Source organism: Triticum urartu, chromosome 7 (genome assembly GCF_003073215.2).
Source record: "Triticum urartu cultivar G1812 chromosome 7, Tu2.1, whole genome shotgun sequence".
Taxonomy (NCBI): Eukaryota; Viridiplantae; Streptophyta; class Magnoliopsida; order Poales; family Poaceae; genus Triticum; species Triticum urartu.
The window spans coordinates 50,515,799-50,538,339 of NC_053028.1; the positions used below are offsets into that span (position 1 = coordinate 50,515,799).

The 22,541-nt window shown below is 46.3% G+C and overlaps 2 protein-coding genes across 2 annotated transcripts; both read left to right on the forward strand.

Annotated features, from left to right (window-relative positions):
• The first annotated feature begins 4,557 nt into the window (after nucleotides 1–4,557).
• LOC125518322 (ABC transporter G family member 50-like) lies at nucleotides 4,558–5,777 on the forward strand. The gene is made up of 4 exons (XM_048683200.1): nucleotides 4,558–4,621; nucleotides 5,092–5,225; nucleotides 5,376–5,603; nucleotides 5,699–5,777. The coding sequence occupies exons 2-4, from the start codon at nucleotides 5,143–5,145 to the stop codon at nucleotides 5,775–5,777; spliced, it is 390 nt and encodes a 129-aa protein (XP_048539157.1). The 5' UTR covers nucleotides 4,558–4,621; nucleotides 5,092–5,142.
• A 13,297-nt stretch (nucleotides 5,778–19,074) lies between these two features.
• LOC125523482 (hexose carrier protein HEX6-like) lies at nucleotides 19,075–21,009 on the forward strand. The gene has a single exon (XM_048688517.1). The coding sequence runs from the start codon at nucleotides 19,224–19,226 to the stop codon at nucleotides 20,766–20,768; it is 1,545 nt and encodes a 514-aa protein (XP_048544474.1). The 5' UTR covers nucleotides 19,075–19,223; the 3' UTR covers nucleotides 20,769–21,009.
• The last annotated feature ends 1,532 nt before the right edge of the window (nucleotides 21,010–22,541 follow it).

Consider the following 22,541-nt stretch of genomic DNA (forward strand, 5'->3'; position numbering starts at 1 on the left):
GTAGGGTCTACACACTTAAGGTTCGGTGACGCTAGGGTTATGAAGATATGTATATGCAGTAACCCGAATGTTGTTCGGAGTCCCGGATGAGATCCCGGACGTCACGAGGAGTTCCGGAATGGTCCGGAGGTAAAGAATTATATATAGGAAGTGCTGTTTCGGCCATCGGGACAAGTTTCGGGGTTATCGGTATTGTACCGGGACCACCGGAGGGGTCCCGGGGGCCCACCGGGTGGGGCCACCTGTCCCGGGGGGCCACATGGGCTGTAGGGGGTGCGCCTTGGCCTTCATGGGCCAAGGGCACCAGCCCTACTAGGCCCATGCGCCTAGGGTTTCCACCACGGAGGAGTCCAAGTGGTGGAAGGCACCCCGAGGTGCCTTGGGGGGGAGGGAAACCCTCCCCTGGCCGCCGCACCTAGGAGATTGGATCTCCTAGGCTGCGCACCACCCCCCCTTGGCCCTCCTATATATAGTTGAGGAGAGGGAGGACTTCATACCTCAGCCTTTGGTGCTTCCTCTCTCCCCGTTACGTCTCTCTCTCGTAGTATAGGCGAAGCCCTGCTACTGTGACGCCCTGCATCCACCACCACGCCGTCGTGCTGCTGGATCTTCATCAACCTCTCTTCCCCCCTTGCTGGATCAAGAAAGGAGGAGACGTCATCCGTTCCGTACGTGTGTTGAACGCGGAGGCACCGTCCGTTCGGTGCTTGATCATCGGTGATTTGAATCACATCGTGTTCGACTACATCATCCCCGTTCTTTGAACGCTTCCGCTCGCGATCTACAAGGTACGTAGATGCATCTAATCACTCGTTGCTAGATGAACTCCTAGATGGATCTTGGTGAAACGAGTAGGAAAATTTTTGTTTTCTGCAACGTTCCCCAACACAAAGAAGCTTCAAGTCAACAAAGATTCATACTTATGGGCAGATAACTAAACTTCTTTACTAAATATAACCATATTGGGCGTATAAAATAGACAGATTCTACTGTAAATTTATCAAGAGGGGGCTATACTAGAGAGCAACATCGTCGAAGACCTGGTTGCTGACCATGTTGCAGGGAGGAGATGCAAAGCATTTCAAATAAGCAAGCCAACAATGAAGGAAACCTGACACTGAGGACCACCAACGATGTTGCACGACTGGTCCACCTGTTCCGAATCGACGACCGCCCACCACAGTGGAAAAAATGGAGTCCTAAGAAAATGCAGTTACAGAGTGTTAAATACAAGAATAGAACAACAAGTAAGCATATGCTGTAAAATGTAGATAACCATTTTTGACAAAAGGTTGATCCCTGCTTTAACAAAAGCGATAGTTTGCTGGGTACCAGCTCTTACAGGAACTCCTAAACAGAACATAACAAATGCAACCCATGGTAAAAAAACTCCTCATTTGGCAAAACATAGTTAATAACCAAGGAACGACTACACGTAGCAAGTAATATCCATCAAATAGAAAAATAGTTACAGAAGGATGGGAGCCTAAGAAAAAAAAGGAAATATAGCATCATGACTCGCAGTGATTGCAATGATCTTTGGTATGGTTCTGAGGTTGATATGGATCCCTATACAGCCAATGGCTGGGAAATTAATATGTATACAATTATGTTTGTTTCAAAAATGTGCCAAAACAGATGATAAAGAGGTAAGCTCCAGTAGAAATAACTCGATAAATGATTCCTGTTTTAGTAGTAAATAGTTGATGTATGCATTCTAGTCAGGTAGCAACAAATGCCTTGCTTGACCAGAAGAAAAAAGATCCATTCTATGATGGATAAGAAATTATGCCTTGGCCACATGCAGAAAGTAAGCCAAGTTTTTCTTTTTATTTTACATGAAACGTTGCATATCTAGTCATTGGTTAGTAATATAGCTAAGCACATTACATGCCAACATTGTATTGCAGCAAAAGCAACTTTAGAATATCAACCTCTAATAGACAAATGCTTATAAGTAGACCCTCCCAAACAAGCTGAATGTATTTCAGAAGGAAATAAAAAAGGCTGAATGGAGGAAAATTCTATCAGAAATTAGGGCCTAATAGTTATGAGATAACAGCACGGGTAGTAAGCCCATAATATGCATCAGCTAGAAGATTTACCTTTGACAACAGAGATCTGATGCAGAACTTGCATATACTAGGTCTGGAGCAACACAAATTAAAACTGGACCACATAATCTCAAATGAGAAAAGTAATACAATCTAAACTAATGGATTCAGGCTTGAGCTCGCCTTAGGCCACAGCAGGCTACAACATGAACACACAAAAAATGGTTAAACCATTGTTTTCTAAAAACAGAAATTAGAACAAATCAGCAAGAATCAAAGTGGACTGAAATATAGAAGTAAGTAATACTAATTACCCTATATGTTTTATCAACTGCAACATAAGAAGGCAAGTTATAACTGGTGACATTCATCTTTGAAAGCCAATTCAAATGGGAAAATCCATTATAATTCAACCTGATTCTGCACCTACAGACCCGAGATACTTCTCATCTCAGTACTAGCTGTAAGTTTGCTTCATCTTCTTTGAGCTAAACTTGTGCACCCAAATTTGAGTACTAGCTGTAAGTTCACTTCAAGCTAATATATATCCCGAAATCAGTATATGAACCCAATTATCTTACAACCCATATTTTATTGCCTAATTCTGTCGGTACGACCCAGAGACATGAAACCTGCATAGATCTAATATAATGATTACACTAATTAACTCTTGTTTGTTAATTGAATAACTAACATTTGATGGACCATGACAGACAAAAGATGCGGCATATGGGCATGCTAAATTGAGGAGTAATTAGACAAAAGCCACTGAACCTAAGGAGTCATTAGACACAAAAGCGTTGGTAGCTCTATTTATGGAAGATAGAAGATTAGTAGGAGGACTGGAAGCGGCCATAGGTCAGATCTGGAGAGAAGCTCTTCCTGATTTGTCCCCAACATCTATTTTTCTACAGTACCAAGCAGGCCAGATCACCACGGCAATGCAAATTTTTGTTCAGTCTTCGCTGATATGCACATTATCAAATCTGGCGAAGCCGTACTCAAACTTGTGCACCCAAATTGAAACGTGTACAGGCCAAAACCTAGCACCATGGCAGCCGCCGCAGCCAGCAAGTGGTGACCAGGATTATGCCTAAGTTCCTTGATTTAGAATTCTGGATTGAGAAGGGATGGGAGGAGAAATACCGGGGAATAAATCCTGGCAATGAACCAGAGTGTGGAGAGCTCACCGTGACGCCGCCATAGCCTGCTAGATGGAGCACTGCCGCCGTAGCCCGCGAGATGGAGCAGTGCCGTCGTGGCCGTTGTTGAGCATGAAGCGGTCGCAGTCGATTTAGCCCCTGCGTTGCCCGGCACTGAGGAACCCAAAGAACTCACCACACCGCCGATGCCACCTACTACCACGGAGCACCGCGCCGCTGAGTTTGCACCGCCAACAGCAACGACGGCGCCGCCCAAGACCAAGTCAACCCGCTGAGCACCATGCCACCATTCTCCGTCGATACGTTCGTAGCTTTTTTCCTTTTCTTTTTTAATAAAGAGCGGAAAAGGACGGGGAGGTGGCTGGGTTCGAGACATCAATGCATAGAAGGTAAAATTACCTCAACCCGATGTAATTTTACAGCGGGGGATAGTAGGTTTTTTACAGTCTTAAAACCGTGGCGACTTCGTTGGACACTAACGTAAGATCTGGCTCAGCCAACCGACCAGGTTGAAGAATTAGTATTTCTCACGCTGGGCTACTAATAGACTTTCTATATATATAGGCGCTATTCGTCACCCTGGGTGAGGAATAGTTATTCTTCACCCCCTCTATTTTACCATCAATGCCCCGTAATTTTACGTTCCGTAACTTTTGTCTTATTTCCGACGTAAAAAGAGATCGTAAGAAAATATATAATCGTTGTAAAAAATATTTTCTGTTATGTAAAATTACAAACGTAAAAACATAGTGTAAAATACATAAACTACAAATTTTCTTGTCTTATGACCTATATTTTTATTTTCTTATGCCAAATTTTACATAATGAATCAATATGAATGTAACTATTTAAATTGCAAACATAATTTAATTATGAAATGATGGAAAGCTTACCTCGGGTGAAGAATAACTTATTCTGCACCCTGAGTGATGAATAATAACACTATATATATATATATATATATATATATGATCGGTTCTACTAGAAATTCTATTTATATATATGAATAACGTGTACAATATGTAGTATCGTAAAATATCAGCAAACGAAAAAGAATTAAATGAAAAACACAAAATTAAATGAAAAAGAAATCATAAACCCAAAACCCCCCAATCTTTTAATACCGGTTGGTGTCACCAACCGGTACTAAAGGGCTCCCTGCCCCCGGAGCCGGCTTGTGCCACGTGGTTGCCCTTTAGCACCGGTTCGTCCAGAACCGGTACTAGGGGGGGGGGGGGCTTTAGTGCCCACACTTTAGTGCCGGTTACCGAACCGACACTAAAGGGCCTTACGAACCGGTGATATTGCCCGGTTCTGCACTAGTGATTAATGACAAGCGGTGGGAAAACAATCTACAGTGGACCAATAGGAGAGCGCTCCTGCAAAGTGATTGAGTACTTTGAGGTAAGTTTCTTGAACATATTTCCACAAATGTATCTGCCTTTTTCTTGATTATTCATTTTCACTGTTTTTTTTTCTGGAATTGGGACAATAAATGTGAGAGTTCCAAAGGAACGAACCCCAAAACCAGTGCTCAAATGTTCAACATGCCATGGCCAAAACACTTAAGTCAACTCTAGCAGTCATTTGTGTTCAGTATATAACTTGGCTAACAATTCACATGAAATATATAGGTTTATCAAAATTTTGATGTGATCATATGCATTTCACATGTTGAACTTAAAAGCAAATGTGACAATAAACGTACAGATTGGCAAGGGAAACTAAAAACATACTAAAGAACTTTGTTTGCATATCCATGTATGTGTTTCGGTGTTTTCAGAGAGGAAGCACGGTTGTGGCATGGCTCTGCCATATTTGTGACATGTGTCCTTTGGTTCTAATAGATTGAATTTTGCTTGTCCACTTGATAGAAAATTTCTGGAGTCCCAAAAATAAAGAGTAACTGTAATCCAGCTACTTGGATGATGGATGTAACATCGACATCAATGGAGGTCCAACACAATATGGACTTTGCAATTTTGTATGAAGAGTCGTCACTGCATAGGTACATATCTTGTGGATTTAGTTAGGATATCGAGCAAAAGGCAACATATATGAATAGCTTAAGCAAAATAAAATTCATCTAGCAAAAATATTTAGCCAAACAAAATACTTCCATTTGAAGTTTGGAAGAATTAAAGTTACTTTTCTGCAGAGAAGCTGAAGATCTAGTGGAGCAGCTAAGTATCCCATTACCAAATTCAGAAAATCTATGTTTCTCCCATAGTTTTGCACATAATGGCTGGATTCAACTTAAAGCTTGCTTGTGGAAACAAAACATAACTTACTGGAGAAGTCCTCAGTATAACTTGAGGCACATTATGATGACTGTCATATCTGCCCTGATCTACGGAGTATTGTTCTGGAAGCATGCAAAAGTATTGTAAGTCCACTCCTTTGTTATCCACAACATTGCACATCAGTTGACTTCACAGACTCATTGCAAAATTATTCTAACTTTCTCTTCTCTCTTCTAAGAAACAACGAGCAGGACATGCTCAGTGTTTTTGGTGCAATGTATTTGGGTTTCACAACCATAGGCGCCTTCATAACCTAGATGTAGTACAATAGGAGACTTCTACACGAACATGACGCCTTTTTTCCAACTGTGAAATGCAGAATCAGAGCTGATTGGGTGGCTATTTTTCTCAAATCTGATGGGTAAACCTCATGAATAAGTAATTGTGTACAATAACTTGATTGTGCTAAGTATGATTGTGAATTGTAATCTTTTTGTTTCACCGTTCAGAACAATTTGATGGTTACAATTCATGTAACCTGCTTTGAAGAGGATTTTGCAATTGTGTTATGCCTTAGGTTACTGAATGCATCAACAGGAAAATGAGCACCTAACTGAATGAACCGATGATTCAAAGCAAGCTTAGGCACAGATAACAAAAAGCTAACTTGGATTCCTGCACTGTCATCATCGTGCCTTAATATCCGCGTAAGGTGTGTGAGTGGTGGGTGTTTTCTTGAGAGAAACGTGGCCACATGACACGGTGCGCGGGGCGCCGTTTGGATTTCCTTTGAGCTATATAAAACGGGAACGACAGCATGGAATGGTACACTTCTCTCACTTTCGCCCATCTTCGTCTTGCTTGTGTGCTCACTCCGCCATTGCAAACAAAGCTGCTCGCATCAAGATTTTCTCCCCTCCCTCTATTAGACAAGTTGAAGCCAGACACACCCGATGGCGCGTAGAGCTGCAAGCCGAAGGAGAGGAGGCAGCGCAACCACCAGGGGTGCTACCAGCAAGAAGGGTGCCACTAGCAAGGGCGCCGCCAACAACACAAAAGGGAAATGGGTCACTTCGTCTAGTGCCGGTCCCCGAGTTTCGAAGGCCCCAGGGCGAATTCAATGAATGGGCCCAACGGCGGCAATGGAGGAATTTTCTAATCTCATATATTGATAGATAAATTCTTGCAAAGCTATAGTAAAGAATGATATTTTTTCCTGGTGTAACATAGGATGAAGTGTCTTAGTTCAAGTCTAAATCAAATTTCATAGAACATACATACATATATTGGAAAAAAGAACTGGCATGCTAACTAACCTCCAAGTCTACAATAATCATGAGATCCAATTAACTTATTTGTTCGTTTCCTCTTTCTTCTTTTTATCAGAACCACATAAATATTATTTGGGCAACGTGTCTGCAAGAAAAAGAGCAAAGTCAGCTAAACGTTGCAGTAAAATTAGTGAAATCCCATGCTCTTTAGCTATTGAAATCTAATCTTCAAGGACACCTTGAGTCGAGGGCCAAGTTGGCAAGACTAATGACCAAACTCTACTATTGTAAGAAGAAGAACATAAATTTATCAAAGTGTAAGATTGAGGGCTAAGAGAAATTCGTTAGAGATTTATCTCTGCTATTCCTTGCGAATGCCCTAGTATCCGGCAGCCGCTACCGTAGAGAATCAGTCGCTCGATAGGCCAATATATGTGAGCGTACGACAGCATGCCATTTTTTCTGAGGGGTTACAATTTATTTTTTTGAGAGGGCGCTGGCATGCAAATCGGAGGAGGCAAAGAGCCGCTCGCCCTGTGCAGCCGTGCTCAATTCTAGCCAGTAGTCATGCGTTTAGGCATCTTAGCAGTTGGGCTTTTGTTAGATGATGGGCCTCCCCTGCGTACAGATTTTTTCTTCCATAGGCTGTAGCACTAAGGTCGGAGCCCCTAGTTTGGCTAGGCCCCGGGCCGTCACCCCTGCTGCCCTGGCCCAGGGCCGGCCCTGACTTCGTCGGCGACACAACATCATCGACACAGGATCAACTGACAAAGCTCACCGACTGCTGCTTCTTCCCAAAGCAAATGGAAGTTCACTGGCGTACACCGCCGCGGGAGCAGATCGTACCAGCGCCATGCCCGAACGAATGCGTATTCCTAGCCCCTTTCTTGGTGTGAGGCTTCTCTTTGCCTCTCCGTGAGTTTTTTCGTGCGTAGCTTTTCTTCTATGAGGCCAATAATATGTCACATCACGTGACACTGGTCGCAAATCAAACTGGCGAGAGGAGTCGATACCGCGAAAATCCCATGTAGGAGACGCTCGAGCAATCCCATGCCTTCGATGCAAGTGATTGCCATTAGTAAATCTGGGAATGGCTAATGGCCCCCACAATACACCACTAGTTGTCACTACACAGCCAGGGCCACAGTAAGCCAGCATCGTCGGCACTACAACCGTGCACCACCGCTGCCATGCCGCAACGTAGCGATGATCACCGCTACCCGCCAGCACACAAGCAACCAACGAAATCACAACCAACCACAGACTCGCCAACCAGGCCAAGCTCCAATATAATGCCCCCAAGGAGGATCACATATGCCGAGCACCGCCATCATTCGATTTGGGCAAACTGGAACCTAGGGTTTCCAGTAAAGCATTCTGAGAGAGGAGCCAAGGACTGCATCTAGACACCTTAAGCAAGGGAACAACATCCGCAGGCGCCATCATCATTGGCTTTGAGTGAGCGAAGCCTAGCTTTCGCTGACAGTCCCATCCCTCCTTCCCCAAATCGAACCTAGCCGCTCTATCATGCCCACCGCCACCGCCAACATGACCACTAGTGAAGGAGACCACCAAGTCCACATACCCTAGGCCTGTGGCGTCCAGGTCTAAAGCCAAGATTCATGGCTAAGGTGTCGCATGCCTTGTTGCAAGAGAAGAGCATGCCATGCCCCCACATCGTCGGGATCCGCTATCGAGGAAGAGTCATCGTTCCACTAATCCACGACAATCTGCTGCACCGCAAAGGTGGTCGCGACCACAACGATGCGTCACATGGACCTCTGTACCAAGAGGCGTCGTCATTGTCAGGGGGAAAGGTTGTCCTGCTAATGGACTTGATGGAAAAACGTCATGCGAGGAGCCCTGTCGGTGTCCTCCGACAATGGTGAGAAGGTATGGGATGTGGAGGGCTGCTGGCGGCGAGTCCAGGTGGTTTCGCCCGTGACGCCTGGAAGATCACGCAAGGGTTGGGATGGCTGGAAGGCAATGCAGGGGACAGTACAATTATAACACATTATTTCAAAGAATCGGCTATGAATTGATTGGCACAAAAGAAATGGTTCTTGGCATCGAGTCTCATGGTGGATGTAGTTGTTAGGCATATCAGCATGAGTTGTCGATAGTACGTCAGTACATCCCCTGGAGCTTTGTGCACTACTAGGTGGAACCATGCTAAGAGCATCTCCAACGGATGACATATAATAGGGCACTAAAGAGTAGGTTTTAAGGCACCAAAAAAGATTCTGCCATAGCAGACGATGTAAAATAGGGCACTGGAAAAATTTCTACCGTAGTAGGGCAACATTATTGCATATTTCGACATTTTCAAACTTCTAATTGCTCAAAGTTAAACTAACAGTACTACGATAGATACACTACTCATCATCACTACTACGATAGAGGTCCCAAGTCAATATAGTCGGCTTTGCCGTTGTCCAACTCAATCTTCATCACTTGTGAGGGGCTAGCCTCCTCCTCCTCCTTGAGAACCTTCTTGCGTTGCACGTCCCTACTGGCAAAGAATTCGTATTCCACCTGCACAAGGTGCGGATTTTCCGCGGCGAACCTCGCCATGCCACCGCATCGCTCTCTTGGGCGGTGTGCTGCTCCACAATGAGGCAGCCATCTTCTCCTCGTGAAACACAATCCCCAATTCAGGAGCAAGGAACTCCGCCACCTCTCGCTCATGACGTTGGGAAAGTGTGCTCCGACTTGGGCCAGCGGCCATGGCGTCATACGCGCGCGCAGCGAGCTCTGTTGTCTTGAAGGTCTTGAGCCAGTGTTGCATCCCATCGCACAAGATATCGACAACGTAGCCGTGGGACTACGAAGCCAAACACAGTGGAAGACCGTGCTGCTCCTCGGCTTGGCATTGCAGCACAACATCTTCAGCTCGGCGATGGTGGTGGTCGGCAGCTGAGACGAATGAGGGTGGTGGATCTGGCGGCAGTGGCAGCCAAATGGCGTGGTGCGGCGGACAATTTGGTCAATGTGGTGGTGCAGCGGCCGATTCAACAAAAGGGGCGATGGTTTCGATGGCGGTGGTGGCCGTATGCGGTAATCGTCGGCAATGCAGAGGAAGCAGCTAGGGGGGTTCACGCGGCGGTCGAGCTAAGCACGGTTGAGGTTTTTGTTTTGCGGCAACTGCACGGCTGTTGTATATTTGGAGAACAATAGGACTACCTCAAAAATATTCTAGCACAATATAGGGATAGGGCATCTGCTGGAGCACCATTTTGGGTCCAAATGCCATAAAACATAGGTTGAGGCCCTAACAATGCCACTTGGGCTTGTTTTGTTGATGTAGACATGATTAAAGAGAAGACTCAAATTGTACATCTCACCTTTTCTTTCATGATGTTCCCCAATGATTTAATATACGGTCAAACGATGATAAGCGACCACCTGTACTAAAAAGAAATGGACTACGCTATTTCTCCCAATCGCCCAAACCCTTGATGCAAGGTTTTCCTTCTCCAGATCATCAACTTGGACATAGTAAATGCAAACTCAAGCTCTTCCGCTAGGGATATAAATGGCCCAAATAATGTGTCCCTTTCTACACTAGATAATGCCCTAAAGCCCCATTTATCAATGGAAGTGTTATTGATAACATGGTATCGACAACATCTTTTGAGTTTTTCTAAGGTTTCTTTTTGGATCATCGAACATTTAGGGCAAATTATTTTATGGGAGAATTTAAAATTTCTATCTAGAAAGAAGCGTAAATGATCATACGAAGGAATCTTAGCCTCCCTGCCGCCAGCAAAAAAAGTGCACACGTACACCGTCATTTTCACCTGCAGCCAAGGCTGGCGATGCTGGCGATGCACCCCACACCCCTGCTTTCCCCCTCTCCTCCCTTCCACCCTCTCCTTGGATGGACGCCCCCATCATATGCCATCGATCTATGTCGCGCGGCCCCGGCTCCGGCGGTTGATGCCTCACATGGGCTCCGGTGTGGAGTTGGGTGTGGAGCCTACTCCTCAAACCCCGACCTCTCTCATCATAGTCCAACGTAGGTTGGACACACTCTGACTCTCCGCTCAACCTCCCGCTCTGAGGCCCACAGCGTGTTGCAGCTATCCCTACCATCCTCTCCACCTTCGGCTCAAGGTGGCCCTGAACCCCTGAATCAAGGTTGCGAGTGCTTCAGGACTGGCTCCTCGGCATGTCAGGATGGATCTGATACATGCTTTGAGAGAAATCCCTGTTGACCTATGCATGAACCAACCACCGCAACGTCAACCCATATACCTCCATGGAGTGGTCTCCAAGATGTGCAGCTTGGATTTGCTCTGAAGGCTACCCCTTGGTGCTATGGAGTGTCTTGGTGGTGCGTTTGGGTCTGAATCGTGGTGTGTGCTCCTGGAAAACACTGTGCTCGATCTCATTTCAAGCAACCATGGCGGTGCTTTCTAGCATTTAACATTCCTAGGAGGCGTGGTCTTGGAGATGCAACTCCTCGGTGTGTGCTCCAGGCCAAAGCTCAATGATGACATCGTTTGTGGACATTGTTCCCCTTCTCGAAGGCTTCGTCTTGTTGTCCCTGCCCTTGCCATGTCATGGGTTCTCATACCATGTTGCTGGCTATAATTGTGGTCCAGTGGTACACTTTGGTGTCACCGTGCCACCATCCGTCCACTCCCCCTATCCATCATGTGGTGCCTTCAAAGTTGACTCTTCGTTGTTGTGCATTCTCAAATCTCTCCCATGGTGAATAGTGTGTTGCCTTGAGCTTCATGTTCTCTGTGTGGTATCGACCCCACCTGGCAAGTTGTTCTGGTTGTCGCATGTGGGGGAGCTCCAGTCAAGGTTCATGCCTATCAGTGGTCTCACAGCTTGTATTGATTCAGTATCATGCCCATGTAGCAAAACTTGCAGTCATATCAATGGCACTCGTTGATTGTGTTTGCTCCTATATCACATTGTGGGGATACTTGCAAGGTCTTGGTATTGTGATACCCTTCGACAGTGCCCTACATCTATTTGTAACTCATGGTGGTGACCTTTGCGTGCGCCAGCTGGACTATGCCTTGTCATGGGCACCCATTTCACTCCTCTTCTTTTTTTCCCTTTGTTGCTTATGCGGTTTCCAATCCACTTTCCCTTATAAACTGAATCCCAACTAAGAATGTACTTACTTTTCACGAGTACACAAAAATAACAAGTCTCACATATGAATTACGAATTATGGGTTTACTCGTACACTTCATTTTCTATAAACTGCACAGTTGCGGCATCTTCGATTTGCAGGATTGTAAAAATGTAGAAATAGGAAAAACACAGGATTGGAATGTCATGCCCATTTGAATCCTACAGGATTTGAGTTTATATGATTGCATCTCAGGAAAAACAAATGATTTTTTTTCAAGAGATTTGATTGGAAGCTGGATAGATTTTCTGTGGAATGTAGTTGGAGTGGATGCTATATAGATTTTCTATGGAATGTAGGGAAAATCCCAATAGGATTCAATACTATACTACGAATGAAACTACCAGCGTATGAAAAATTCAAAGGATTGTAATCCACCGAAAATCCTACGTAAGTCATTTGAATCGAAGAGGCACTGAAGAAACAATATAAGGTACCTTCTGAAAGAATAAAACCTAAAAAACAATATATAAGGCTAAATGGCCCTGGCGTACCTGACTGATCCTCCTTCCACCCTTTTGCTTCCCGCCCTCTTCAAACGCCCCATGGTCGGTCTTCTTGGTCTGGCCGCGGTGGACAGGCAGCGCCGGCCGGATCTGGGAGGCAGACAGGCCGCCACAGAGAATGGGGGTGGCCACCGCCGCCTGTCGGGCCAGGATGGCGAGATCACAGGGCGTCAGATCGAGGCCTCCTCCACGCAGTCGTGCTTCCCCGTCCGAGCCAGACGGTGAGGGCAAGAGGCGACGGCGCTGGGAGGGAAGGGAGCTCCGGGGACACGAGATTGGGAATCCCCGATTCATGGTGGAGGACTGGAGGTCAGCAAGTGGAGCTGACGGGTGGCCCAAACGATCAGTTTGACACTTTGCATCAGCCTACGGCAAGGTTTGAGGCCAATGGCAAAGTCATAATGCCACGTGATGAATTTGTCTCAGCTAATTTACCAAAATAATTCTAATAATAATTAGTTTAACTTTTGTTTTGCGAAAATATCAGATATATTATAAAGATTCACAGGAAGTACAATGCACCTTCGGTAGACCCCCCCCCTCACAAACCGTATAAAGGGCAGCATGGTCATTTGACCATAACATACACCCACCTTTTTGTATGTGACACGTACTATATGTTGACGTACACAGCCGATCCGCCCGCCACACACCCCCTCCTCCTGGGCCTGGCCCATTTCTTTTCTTTTTTTAACCCTCAAAAAATAGGCTAAATGGCCCTGGCGTACCTGACTGATCATCCTTCCACCCTTTTGCTTCCCGTCCTCTTCAAACGCCCCATGGTCGGTCTTCTTGGTCTGGCCGCGGTGGACAGGCAGCGCCGGCCGGATCTGGGAGGCAGACAGGCCGCCGCAGAGAATGGGGGTGGCCACCGCCGCCTGTCGGGCCGGGACGGCGAGATCACAGGGCGTCAGATCGAGGCCTCCTCCACGCAGCCGTGCTTCCCCGTCCGAGCCAGACGGTGAGGGCAAGAGGCGACGGCGCTGGGAGGGAAGGGAGCTCCGGGGACACGAGATTAGGAATCCCCGATTCATGGTGGAGGACTGGAGGTCAGCAAGTGGAGCTGACGGGTGGCCCAAACGATCAGTTTGACACTTTGCATCAGCCTACGGCAAGGTTTGAGGCCAATGGCAAAGTCATAATGCCACGTGATGAATTTGTCTCAGCTAATTTACCAAAATAATTCTAATAATAATTACTTTAACTTTTGTTTTGCGAAAATATCAGATCTATTATAAAGATTCACAGGAAGTACAATGCACCTTCGGTAGACCCCCCCCCCCTCACAAACCGTATAAAGGGCAGCATGGTCATTTGACCATAACATACACCCACCTTTCGTATGTGACACGTACTATATGTTGACGTACACAGCCGATCCGCCCGCCACACACCCCCTCCTCCTGGGCCTGGCTCATTTCTTTTCTTTTTTTAACCCTCATAAAATAGGCGCATGGAGTAGGATCTGAACTCCAGAACTTATGGTTTATTTTCAGACTATAACCAACTAGTACAACTCACTTGTTATGCATACATACTTCTTTTACTCATATTATTGTTTATTTTCTCAGACTACTAATGAGAAAGCTTTGGCTGGTTGGATTTGACTTGAGAACGTGGCTTTCCATAGATAGTTTGCACATAACAAACGGCGTGAGGTCCCAAGTTCATTCCGTGTCGCACACTTTGTTTTATCTTAATTTTCTAAGCTCGTGTTTCAAGTTATGCCAGGACATTGAGTTTCTTAAAGTTTCGCGTTGGTAATTTTACACCAAAGGTTTGAGGCACAACGGCTAGCATAGTGCACTCCTCACGTAGAGGGCATTTCCCGTTACTGTGTTTTTTGCAAACGGGCGCCCGCAGCGCTTCAAGCTGGGCCGGCCCATTTCCATTTCTCTCTTTTTGTTCTTGCTGAGGGGGCTCGAACCCGTGACTTCCTTGTTGCACAGACTAACCCCTAACCACCACGCCATCATCCCACATTTGGAATGCAGTTTCGCTTTCGTCTATATACTCAGTTCGGTTCTTTTTCTTTCTTATCCTTATTTTTAATGCGTGTTTTTTTAAATTCGGGAGCCTTTTTCTCTAAATTGATGACTTTTTAAAAATGAGATGATTTCTTTTCAAATTCGATGAACTTTTTTCAAATTTGATGAACTTATTTTCAAATTCGTGAACTTTTTTTCATAATCGATGAACCTTTTTTCAAATTCGTGAACTTTTTTTCACCATCAATGAACTTTTTCCGTGTTTACAAATTCGATGAGCTTTTTTCAGATTCGATGATTTTTTTTTGCAAATCTGATGCAATTTTTTTCATTGCTTGAACTTTTTTTAAATTCAATGATTTTTTTTTCAAATTCGGTGAACTGTTTTCAGTTTGGATGAACTTTTTTCACAATCGCTGAACTTTTTCTCAAATCTGATGAACTTTTTTAATTGCATGGACTTTTATTCAAATTCAATGAATATTTTTTCAAATTCGGTGAACTATTTTTCAATTTGGATGAACTTTTTCCAAATTCGATGAACTTTTTCAAAATCCATGAACTTTTTTTTAAATCGATGTACTTTTTTTCCAAATCGATGAACTTTTTTCAAAATCCATGAACTTTTTTCAAAATCGATGAACTTTTTAAATATTTGATGAACCTTTTGTTCTTTTATCCTGTTTTGTTCATTTTTTTTGTTTTCTTTAATGCGTGAATTTTCCTCAAATTTCGTGAACATTTTTTTTTCTAAATTGATGAACTTTTTTAGTTAGATTGTTTTTTAAGAAAGTTGATGAACAGTTTTTTACAAAGTCGATGATTTTTTTCCAAATATGATGAAATTTCTTTAAATTTTATGAACTCCTTTTCTAATTTGATGAAGTTTTTTTCCAAATTCGATGAACTTTTGTCAAATTCTATGAACATTTTTCCAAAATCGATGAACTTTTTTCGAAATCAATGAACTTTGTTTTGAGGGTCGAAATCAATGAACTACGTTCAACTTTGATGAACTTTTATTCTAATCGATTAAATTTTTGAAAAGTTTATGAACTTTTTTTCATTAACAAATCAACTGTTCCAAAAAAATGAATAGTTTAAAAATACGTAATAAATAGCGCGGCTTTTATGGTTCTTATTGATTCGCGTTTGTTGTAAAACACTATTGTTCCGGGGGTGTAGTGGCTAGCTCAATATTGTTGCAGTTTACAGGCGCGGGTTCGAGTCCTCGGTCCGTCGTATTTTTAGCGGTTTTTGTCGCGAGACTTTTTCTACTTTCTTTCGTCCGTTTGTCGCTAGACTTTTTCTGCTTTTTTTCGTCCGTGGGCTGGCCCACTAGCGTTGCCTGTAGGCGCCAGTTTGCTTCGTCGGCGCTGAACGCGCCGTATAGGAGCTCCCCACGTAGAGGATGCAGGTTCGAATCCAATCATCATCCTTTTTTTAACGAATTTTCTCCCTGCATCAATAAATGGGCCAGCCCAGGTGAGCCGCCATGTATCGAAGGTTGACGTACTTTAAAAAAAAAGACCATTATGCCCTTTATTATGAAGAGGTATGGAGTAATCTCAGCCATCGATGTGTTTGTATTGGAGGTCGATGTACTTTAAAGAAAAGACCATCCTGTCCTTTATTATGAAGAGGTATGAAGTAATCTCAGCCATCGATGTATTTAAGGGGGGTCTACCGAAACAGAAGTGAAACATAATAAAAATTACATCAAGATTAACGGACAACCGAACGACTTATTGCCATCGCTAGAATGAGCCGCCGACGCGCCGCTGTCGACGCTCCCATACTGGAGGCGGTTTGACCTTGTCGATGAGACGATGACAGCTAGGAAGTCCTTGTGGGCGTGCCCCTAAGGTCGGGAGCCGCAGTCGTCGTCATTAAATCATTTAATCGATCTGAAGAACATAATATCAAATCTTGTCGTTGCGTACGCATGACGAGAACCCTAATCTCGCCGCTCCAGGAGCTAGCAGGAATCTATGTCAGAGCTTCGTCTAATTCTTTTCGACGAACGAACATGAGGAGGATCGGAGTTGAAGAAGAAACGCCGCCATCCGTCCGAAACCGCCCTTGCGAGAATTAGAACCCTCCCTATGTAAGCCAACGCACCAGGAATACCCTTCTCACCACCGGCCGTCGGAGCGGTAGGCGCAGGGGAGGCTAATCCGCAAGCTTGCCGACGCGAGAGGGGAAGATTCATTGGGATGCTTTGATTAATAATTAGTTTGACTTATTATGGTGTATTAGTATATTACTTAAAGACACGCGCAACACATTCAACGCCTAGAGCTACCTACTAGACACATTTGCAGCACAACACAGGAGCTACTCCCTCCTTTTCGGTTTATAAGGCTCAATTCAAAGATCTCATCAACCAAGGTAGATGATGAGTGGTGGAATATTTTTTATAGTTTGCAAAAGCACCCAATTAATGCTCTTGTTTCCTCAAAAAAATTATGTTTACGAACGCATTAATTGCAATGCATGCATACATAAAGTGCATGCATTGGTCAGTTTTCTTTTAATACTTGCATGCAATGATTTAATGCACCTTGAAGTCTGAGCATGTGATGGAAAACACCCAAATTGAGCCTTATAAAATAGAAAAACTAAAATTTTAAGATAACCCTATAAACCGAAAAAGAGAAAGTACCTACTGTAGAAACATTAACATTTATGGGGAAGCTAGTCTCTAATTATCTAAAAAGAACCCGAAGGTTCCTTTTTCTGCCGACGGACCGTGTTTTGCCCACTTTCGTCCATCCACCTCATTTTTTTTCCTGGTTGGCAAGTGATGATTCGATTCAACCACTATAATTATATGAACCAATGAACGTCACATCTTCCCTTTAAAAAATTGGAATCATCATAATTATATGCCTCAGACGTCACTCCTTGCAATCACCATAATGATAAAATTTGGCTCCATGCACAAGCACATACCTATACTACTTTGAAAAACTAGTAGGTTTATTGATCTTTAGGTATGGCAGCCGCCGAGGCTTGCCAGGATAGCTGGCATCGCTCCTGCCTCCAGCCTCCAAATGTGAAGGAACACGGGCTCGATATAGAGTGGCCATCATAAAAGCATCTCCAACAGGCGCAGAACGCGCCGCGCGCAAAAAACAGCTTTGCCGCATGCCCATCGTCTGGTTTGACGCGGCACGCAGCGTTGACTCCAGCAGCCGTGCTAAGATGCAGCGCGCGCCGCTCAAGCAGCGCGCAAAAATGCAGCATGCGCGCTCATTTTTACAACATTTTCGGAAGCATAGATAAATATTAAGATAATAAAAACGATAAATTGCATAGATAAAAAAGGATACAAAGGTATTTTACATCGGTGCAATTAGATAGATAGTTCGAAAGCATAGATAGATAGAATTACGATGCAACTAGATAGAAACTACTATGGCATACATAGATAGAAACTACTCCAAGTCGCTACCATCATCACCATCCTCGTCGGTGTTGTCCGAGGTATCGAGCCATATGTCGTCCCAACGTTCATCATCTGACGTGAAGATCGACCTCCCACCTGCTTCAACGATATCGCACTGCGCATTCGCCAATGCCTTCCGCCGACGCCGGTCCGCCCACTCCGTGCGGCGCTTTGCCGTCCTCTCCGCCCAGTAGGCACGCTCGTCGGCGAAGTCCTCCGGGTGGCGACGGCGCCAATCCGCCATGGCTCGCTCGTCCTCCTCGGCGATGAGGAGGCGGCGGCAGCGCCGAGCGTGGTCGGCACGGTCCATGTTGGTGATGAGACGCGGCGGAGGGGCGATGCGCTGCGCCTGCTCGCGCGTGAAGACGTCCTGGAAGTTCATCTACGACCGGGACCTATCCAAGCGCCACGCCGCCGCGTCGTATGCGCGGGCGCCTCGTACACACTCCGGAACGACCCGAGGCCGAGCCGGACGTCGCCGGACCGGATCTCGGCGAAGTACCAGCCGTTGGGGCGCTCGCGGACGCCGCGGTAGCCCGAAGAACCCCGGCGGCGCGGCGGCATGGTGGCGCCGTGGTGGCGCGGAAAGCGGCGAGGTGGCGAAGCGGCGAGGTTGCGAGGGGAGGGCGCGTAGCTGTGTCTGTGCGCGTGCCGAGAGCGGCATTTTATAGGTGCGCGCGAAGCGGCGCGCCAAATCTACCACGCCGCGTGCCGCTTTCTCCCGCGCGCGGTAAGTTCCCGCCATCGCTGGAGCGCGCGGAACCAGCCAGCGCGCGCTAAAACCAAATTTTATCACGTGGGCGCGCCTTTTGTCGCACCTGTTGGAGATGCTCTAAGGTTGAGACTGGTATGACGACTCTTCCACACCTTTCTATATTCAACTGGGTAGCGTAGTTCAGAGTTTGGACATGCCAACAAGGCCAGATAAGAAAAATAAATTTATTCTTTACAATAAATTGTGGAGCCCGATGGAGTAGTATATTGGTTCGTTCTACTTTCACAAGAGGAAGCAACAAATCGGTATGTGAAACGTGTCAAGTTACAATAGCACAAGAACGAAAAAGGCAAAATAGGCAATCAGCTTCACATGTCTCTCAAACCAAACCAGTCAACACAATCTGTGGTGAGTAAAATAACAGGAAGAAATCGCCATGGATGGCTACTTGTGCTGGTCACTGACAGCGCCTTGTTGATTAATTTGTAGACGAGATTGCACAAGAAGAAGGAAACAAAATCAGCATCGCAATCTCTTACCAGTCAACACACGGACCAGTCAGCCATGGCGATCAGTCAGTGGACGAACTGTTTTGTACCGTCCACCCATGCCACGCACGATCCACAACTGCGCTGCTGCAAAGATAACCATTACTGAGTACGTGGCCTCACGCAGCTATGGCGGCCGGCAGCGTCGGCGTCTCCGAGAGCAATGACGGAGGCGGCGGCGGAAGGGTCACCATGTTCGTGGTGCTGTCGTGCATCACCGCCGGCATGGGTGGCGCCATCTTCGGCTACGACATCGGGATCGCTGGCGGGGTGTCTTCCATGGAGCCGTTCCTCCGCAAGTTCTTCCCGGAGGTGTACCGGCGGATGAAGGGCGACTCCCATGTCAGCAACTACTGCAAGTTCGACAGCCAGCTGCTCACCGCCTTCACCTCCTCGCTCTACGTCGCCGGCCTGCTCACCACCTTCCTGGCCTCCGGCGTCACGGCCCGTCGTGGCCGCCGCCCGTCCATGCTCCTTGGCGGTGCCGCTTTCCTCGCCGGCGCGGCGGTCGGAGGTGCGTCTCTGAACGTCTACATGGCCATCCTGGGGCGCGTGCTCCTCGGTGTCGGGCTGGGCTTCGCGAACCAGGCCGTGCCGCTCTACCTGTCTGAGATGGCGCCGCCGCGACACCGCGGCGCGTTCAGCAACGGCTTCCAGTTCAGCGTCGGCGTCGGAGCGCTGGCAGCCAACGTGATCAACTTCGGCACGGAGAAGATCAAGGGAGGCTGGGGGTGGCGCGTCTCGCTGTCCCTCGCCGCCGTGCCGGCCGGGCTCCTGCTCGTCGGCGCGGTCTTCCTCCCGGAGACGCCCAACAGCCTCGTCCAGCAGGGCAAGGACCGCCGGGACGTGGCGCTCTTGCTGCGTAAGATCCGCGGCACCGACGACGTCGACCGCGAACTCGACTGCATCGTCGCCGCCGCCGATAGCGGTGCCATGGCAACCGGCAGAAGCGGCCTGCGGATGCTCCTCACCCAGCGCCAGTACCGGCCGCAGCTGGTGATGGCCGTGGCGATCCCCTTCTTCCAGCAGGTGACGGGGATCAACGCGATCGCCTTCTACGCGCCGGTGCTGCTGCGCACGATCGGCATGGGCGAGAGCGCGTCGCTCCTGTCCGCGGTGGTCACGGGGGTCGTCGGCGCGGCGTCCACCCTCCTCTCTATGTTCCTCGTCGACCGGTTTGGCCGCCGCACGCTATTCCTCGCCGGCGGCACGCAGATGCTCGCGTCGCAGCTGCTAATCGGGGCCATCATGGCGGCGAAACTGGGCGACGACGGCGGCGTGAGCAAGACATGGGCGGCGGCGCTGATCTTCCTGATCGCGGTGTACGTGGCCGGGTTCGGGTGGTCGTGGGGGCCGCTGGGGTGGCTGGTGCCGAGCGAGATCTTCCCGCTGGAGGTGCGGTCGGCGGGGCAGGGCGTGACGGTGGCGACGAGCTTCGTGTTCACGGTGTTCGTGGCGCAGACGTTCCTGGCCATGCTGTGCCACATGAGGGCCGGCATATTCTTCTTCTTCGCGGCGTGGCTGGCCGCCATGACGGCGTTCGTGTACCTCCTGCTGCCGGAGACGAGGGGGGTGCCCATCGAGCAGGTGGACAGGGTGTGGCGCGAGCACTGGTTCTGGAGGAGGGTCCTCGGAATGGGATCCGAGGAGGCGCCAGCGAGCGGGAAACTCTGAAGGAGAGGAGGAGAGAAACAGAGTCGATCATAGTGCAGTTTCAGAGATATAAATCATCATGCACACAACAGACAGCACAAATACCAACCATCAAATCAAATATGTAAGCATACATTTTCAGAGATCGCACAAAATGGAAGATGAAAGATTGTAGATCACTGTATGCAGTGCTCTTCATTATTGCTCGATACTGCATTAGTTCAGAAAATGATTACCCTGAACGCGCAGTCATTGTAGATTACCCTTTACGCGTAGTCGCTTACTAGAAGGGTTGGGCGCACTTTACTGCGCCGTTGGTATTATTGGGTTTCTTAAAAAAGATTACTCACCTTGTTTTAAAATAGGGTGTATTTTTTTGAGAAGTCAAACCTTTCAAGTTTGATCAAATTTGTAGATAAATATATCAAAATTCATAATATCAAATCGGTATGATTAAATTCATCATGAAATTAATTTTCATTCTTTTTTTGTTTAATATTGTGGATGTCTATATTTTTGCTCTGAACTTGATCAAAGTTAAAGAAATTTGACTTTCGAAAAAACCAATATCCTTTATATTTTGCAACTGATGGAAAAAAATTAGTTTGGTAGGGGCGGGGTGGTACAATGTGTTTTATTTTTATTTATAATGCGGTGATTTTGTGGCCTGTCGTGGTATGATTATGTGTTATCCAATAACCAATCTATTTTTATGTGGGAACATTTCTATGCCGGTGGCTGCATGCAGTATATTGGTGCTACAGTATCACATGACGGCGCTTCTTTTTTCTAGGTGGTGGGAGGGTGGACGGAATTGTTATGTGTTTTATATCGCGGTTGCTATTGATTGATTTGAAAAATTGTTGGCTCGATCAAAATCGAAAACTAAATCTAAAATTAAATACCTCAATTATGAAAGGGCTTGAAAATTATAAAACATAGTGAATTAAAATATTAAAAAATTAGGTGACCCGGTCAAAATCAGGTGACCCAGTTTTAAATTAACAACCTCAATTAATTATGAGGCCTTAAAAATTAGGAAGCATAGTATATAGTATAAGCGAGCTTTGAGAAATTGTTTACATGGTCAAAATCAGGTGATTCAATTCCAATTTTAGATCACAATTAAATGTAAGCTCTTTAAAACAAGGGAGCATAATGTTATAGAGGATAACATATAGTATGGTCTGTCATTTTTGTAAAAAAAAATGTTGTTATGATCTTGGATCGTCGATACAAGAATCCAAGTTGATGACTCTACACAAGCAGCCATTGGTCCGATTGATGAGACCTTCTGAGGAAGTCCTGAATTAGGGGTCTCCGGATAGTCGGACTATATCCTTTGCCCGGACTGTTGGACTATGAAGATACAAGATTCAAGACTTTGTCTTGTGTCCGGATGAGACTTTACTTGGCGTAGAAGGCAAACTAGGCAATACAGATATGTATATCTCCTCCTTGGTAACCGACCTTGTGTAACCCTAGCCCCCTCCGGTGTCTATATAAACCAGAGGGTTTTAGTCGATCCGTAGGACAACATACAATCATACCATAGGCTAGCTTCTAGGGTTTAGGCTCTTCGATCTCGTGGTAGATCAACTCTTGTACTACTCATATTATCAAGAACAATCAAGCAGGACATAGGGTATTACCTACATCAAGAGGGCCCGAACCTGGGTAAAACATCGTGTACCCTGCCTCCTATTACCATCCGCCTTAGACGCACAGTTCGGGACCCCCTACCCGAGATCCGCCGGTTTTGACACCGACATTGGTGCTTTCTTTGAGAGTTCC

Excerpts from the sequence above, each read along its gene's own strand:
- LOC125523482 (XM_048688517.1), top strand. The coding sequence starts at position 19,224 with ATGGCGGCCGGCAGCGTCGGCGTCTCCGAGAGCAATGACGGAGGCGGC.
- LOC125518322 (XM_048683200.1), top strand. The coding sequence starts at position 5,143 with ATGATGGATGTAACATCGACATCAATGGAGGTCCAACACAATATGGAC. Across the intron at positions 5,226-5,375 it reads GAAGAGTCGTCACTGCATAG|AGAAGCTGAAGATCTAGTGG; the intron begins GTACATATCTTG and ends ACTTTTCTGCAG. Across the intron at positions 5,604-5,698 it reads TGGAAGCATGCAAAAGTATT|AAACAACGAGCAGGACATGC; the intron begins GTAAGTCCACTC and ends CTCTCTTCTAAG.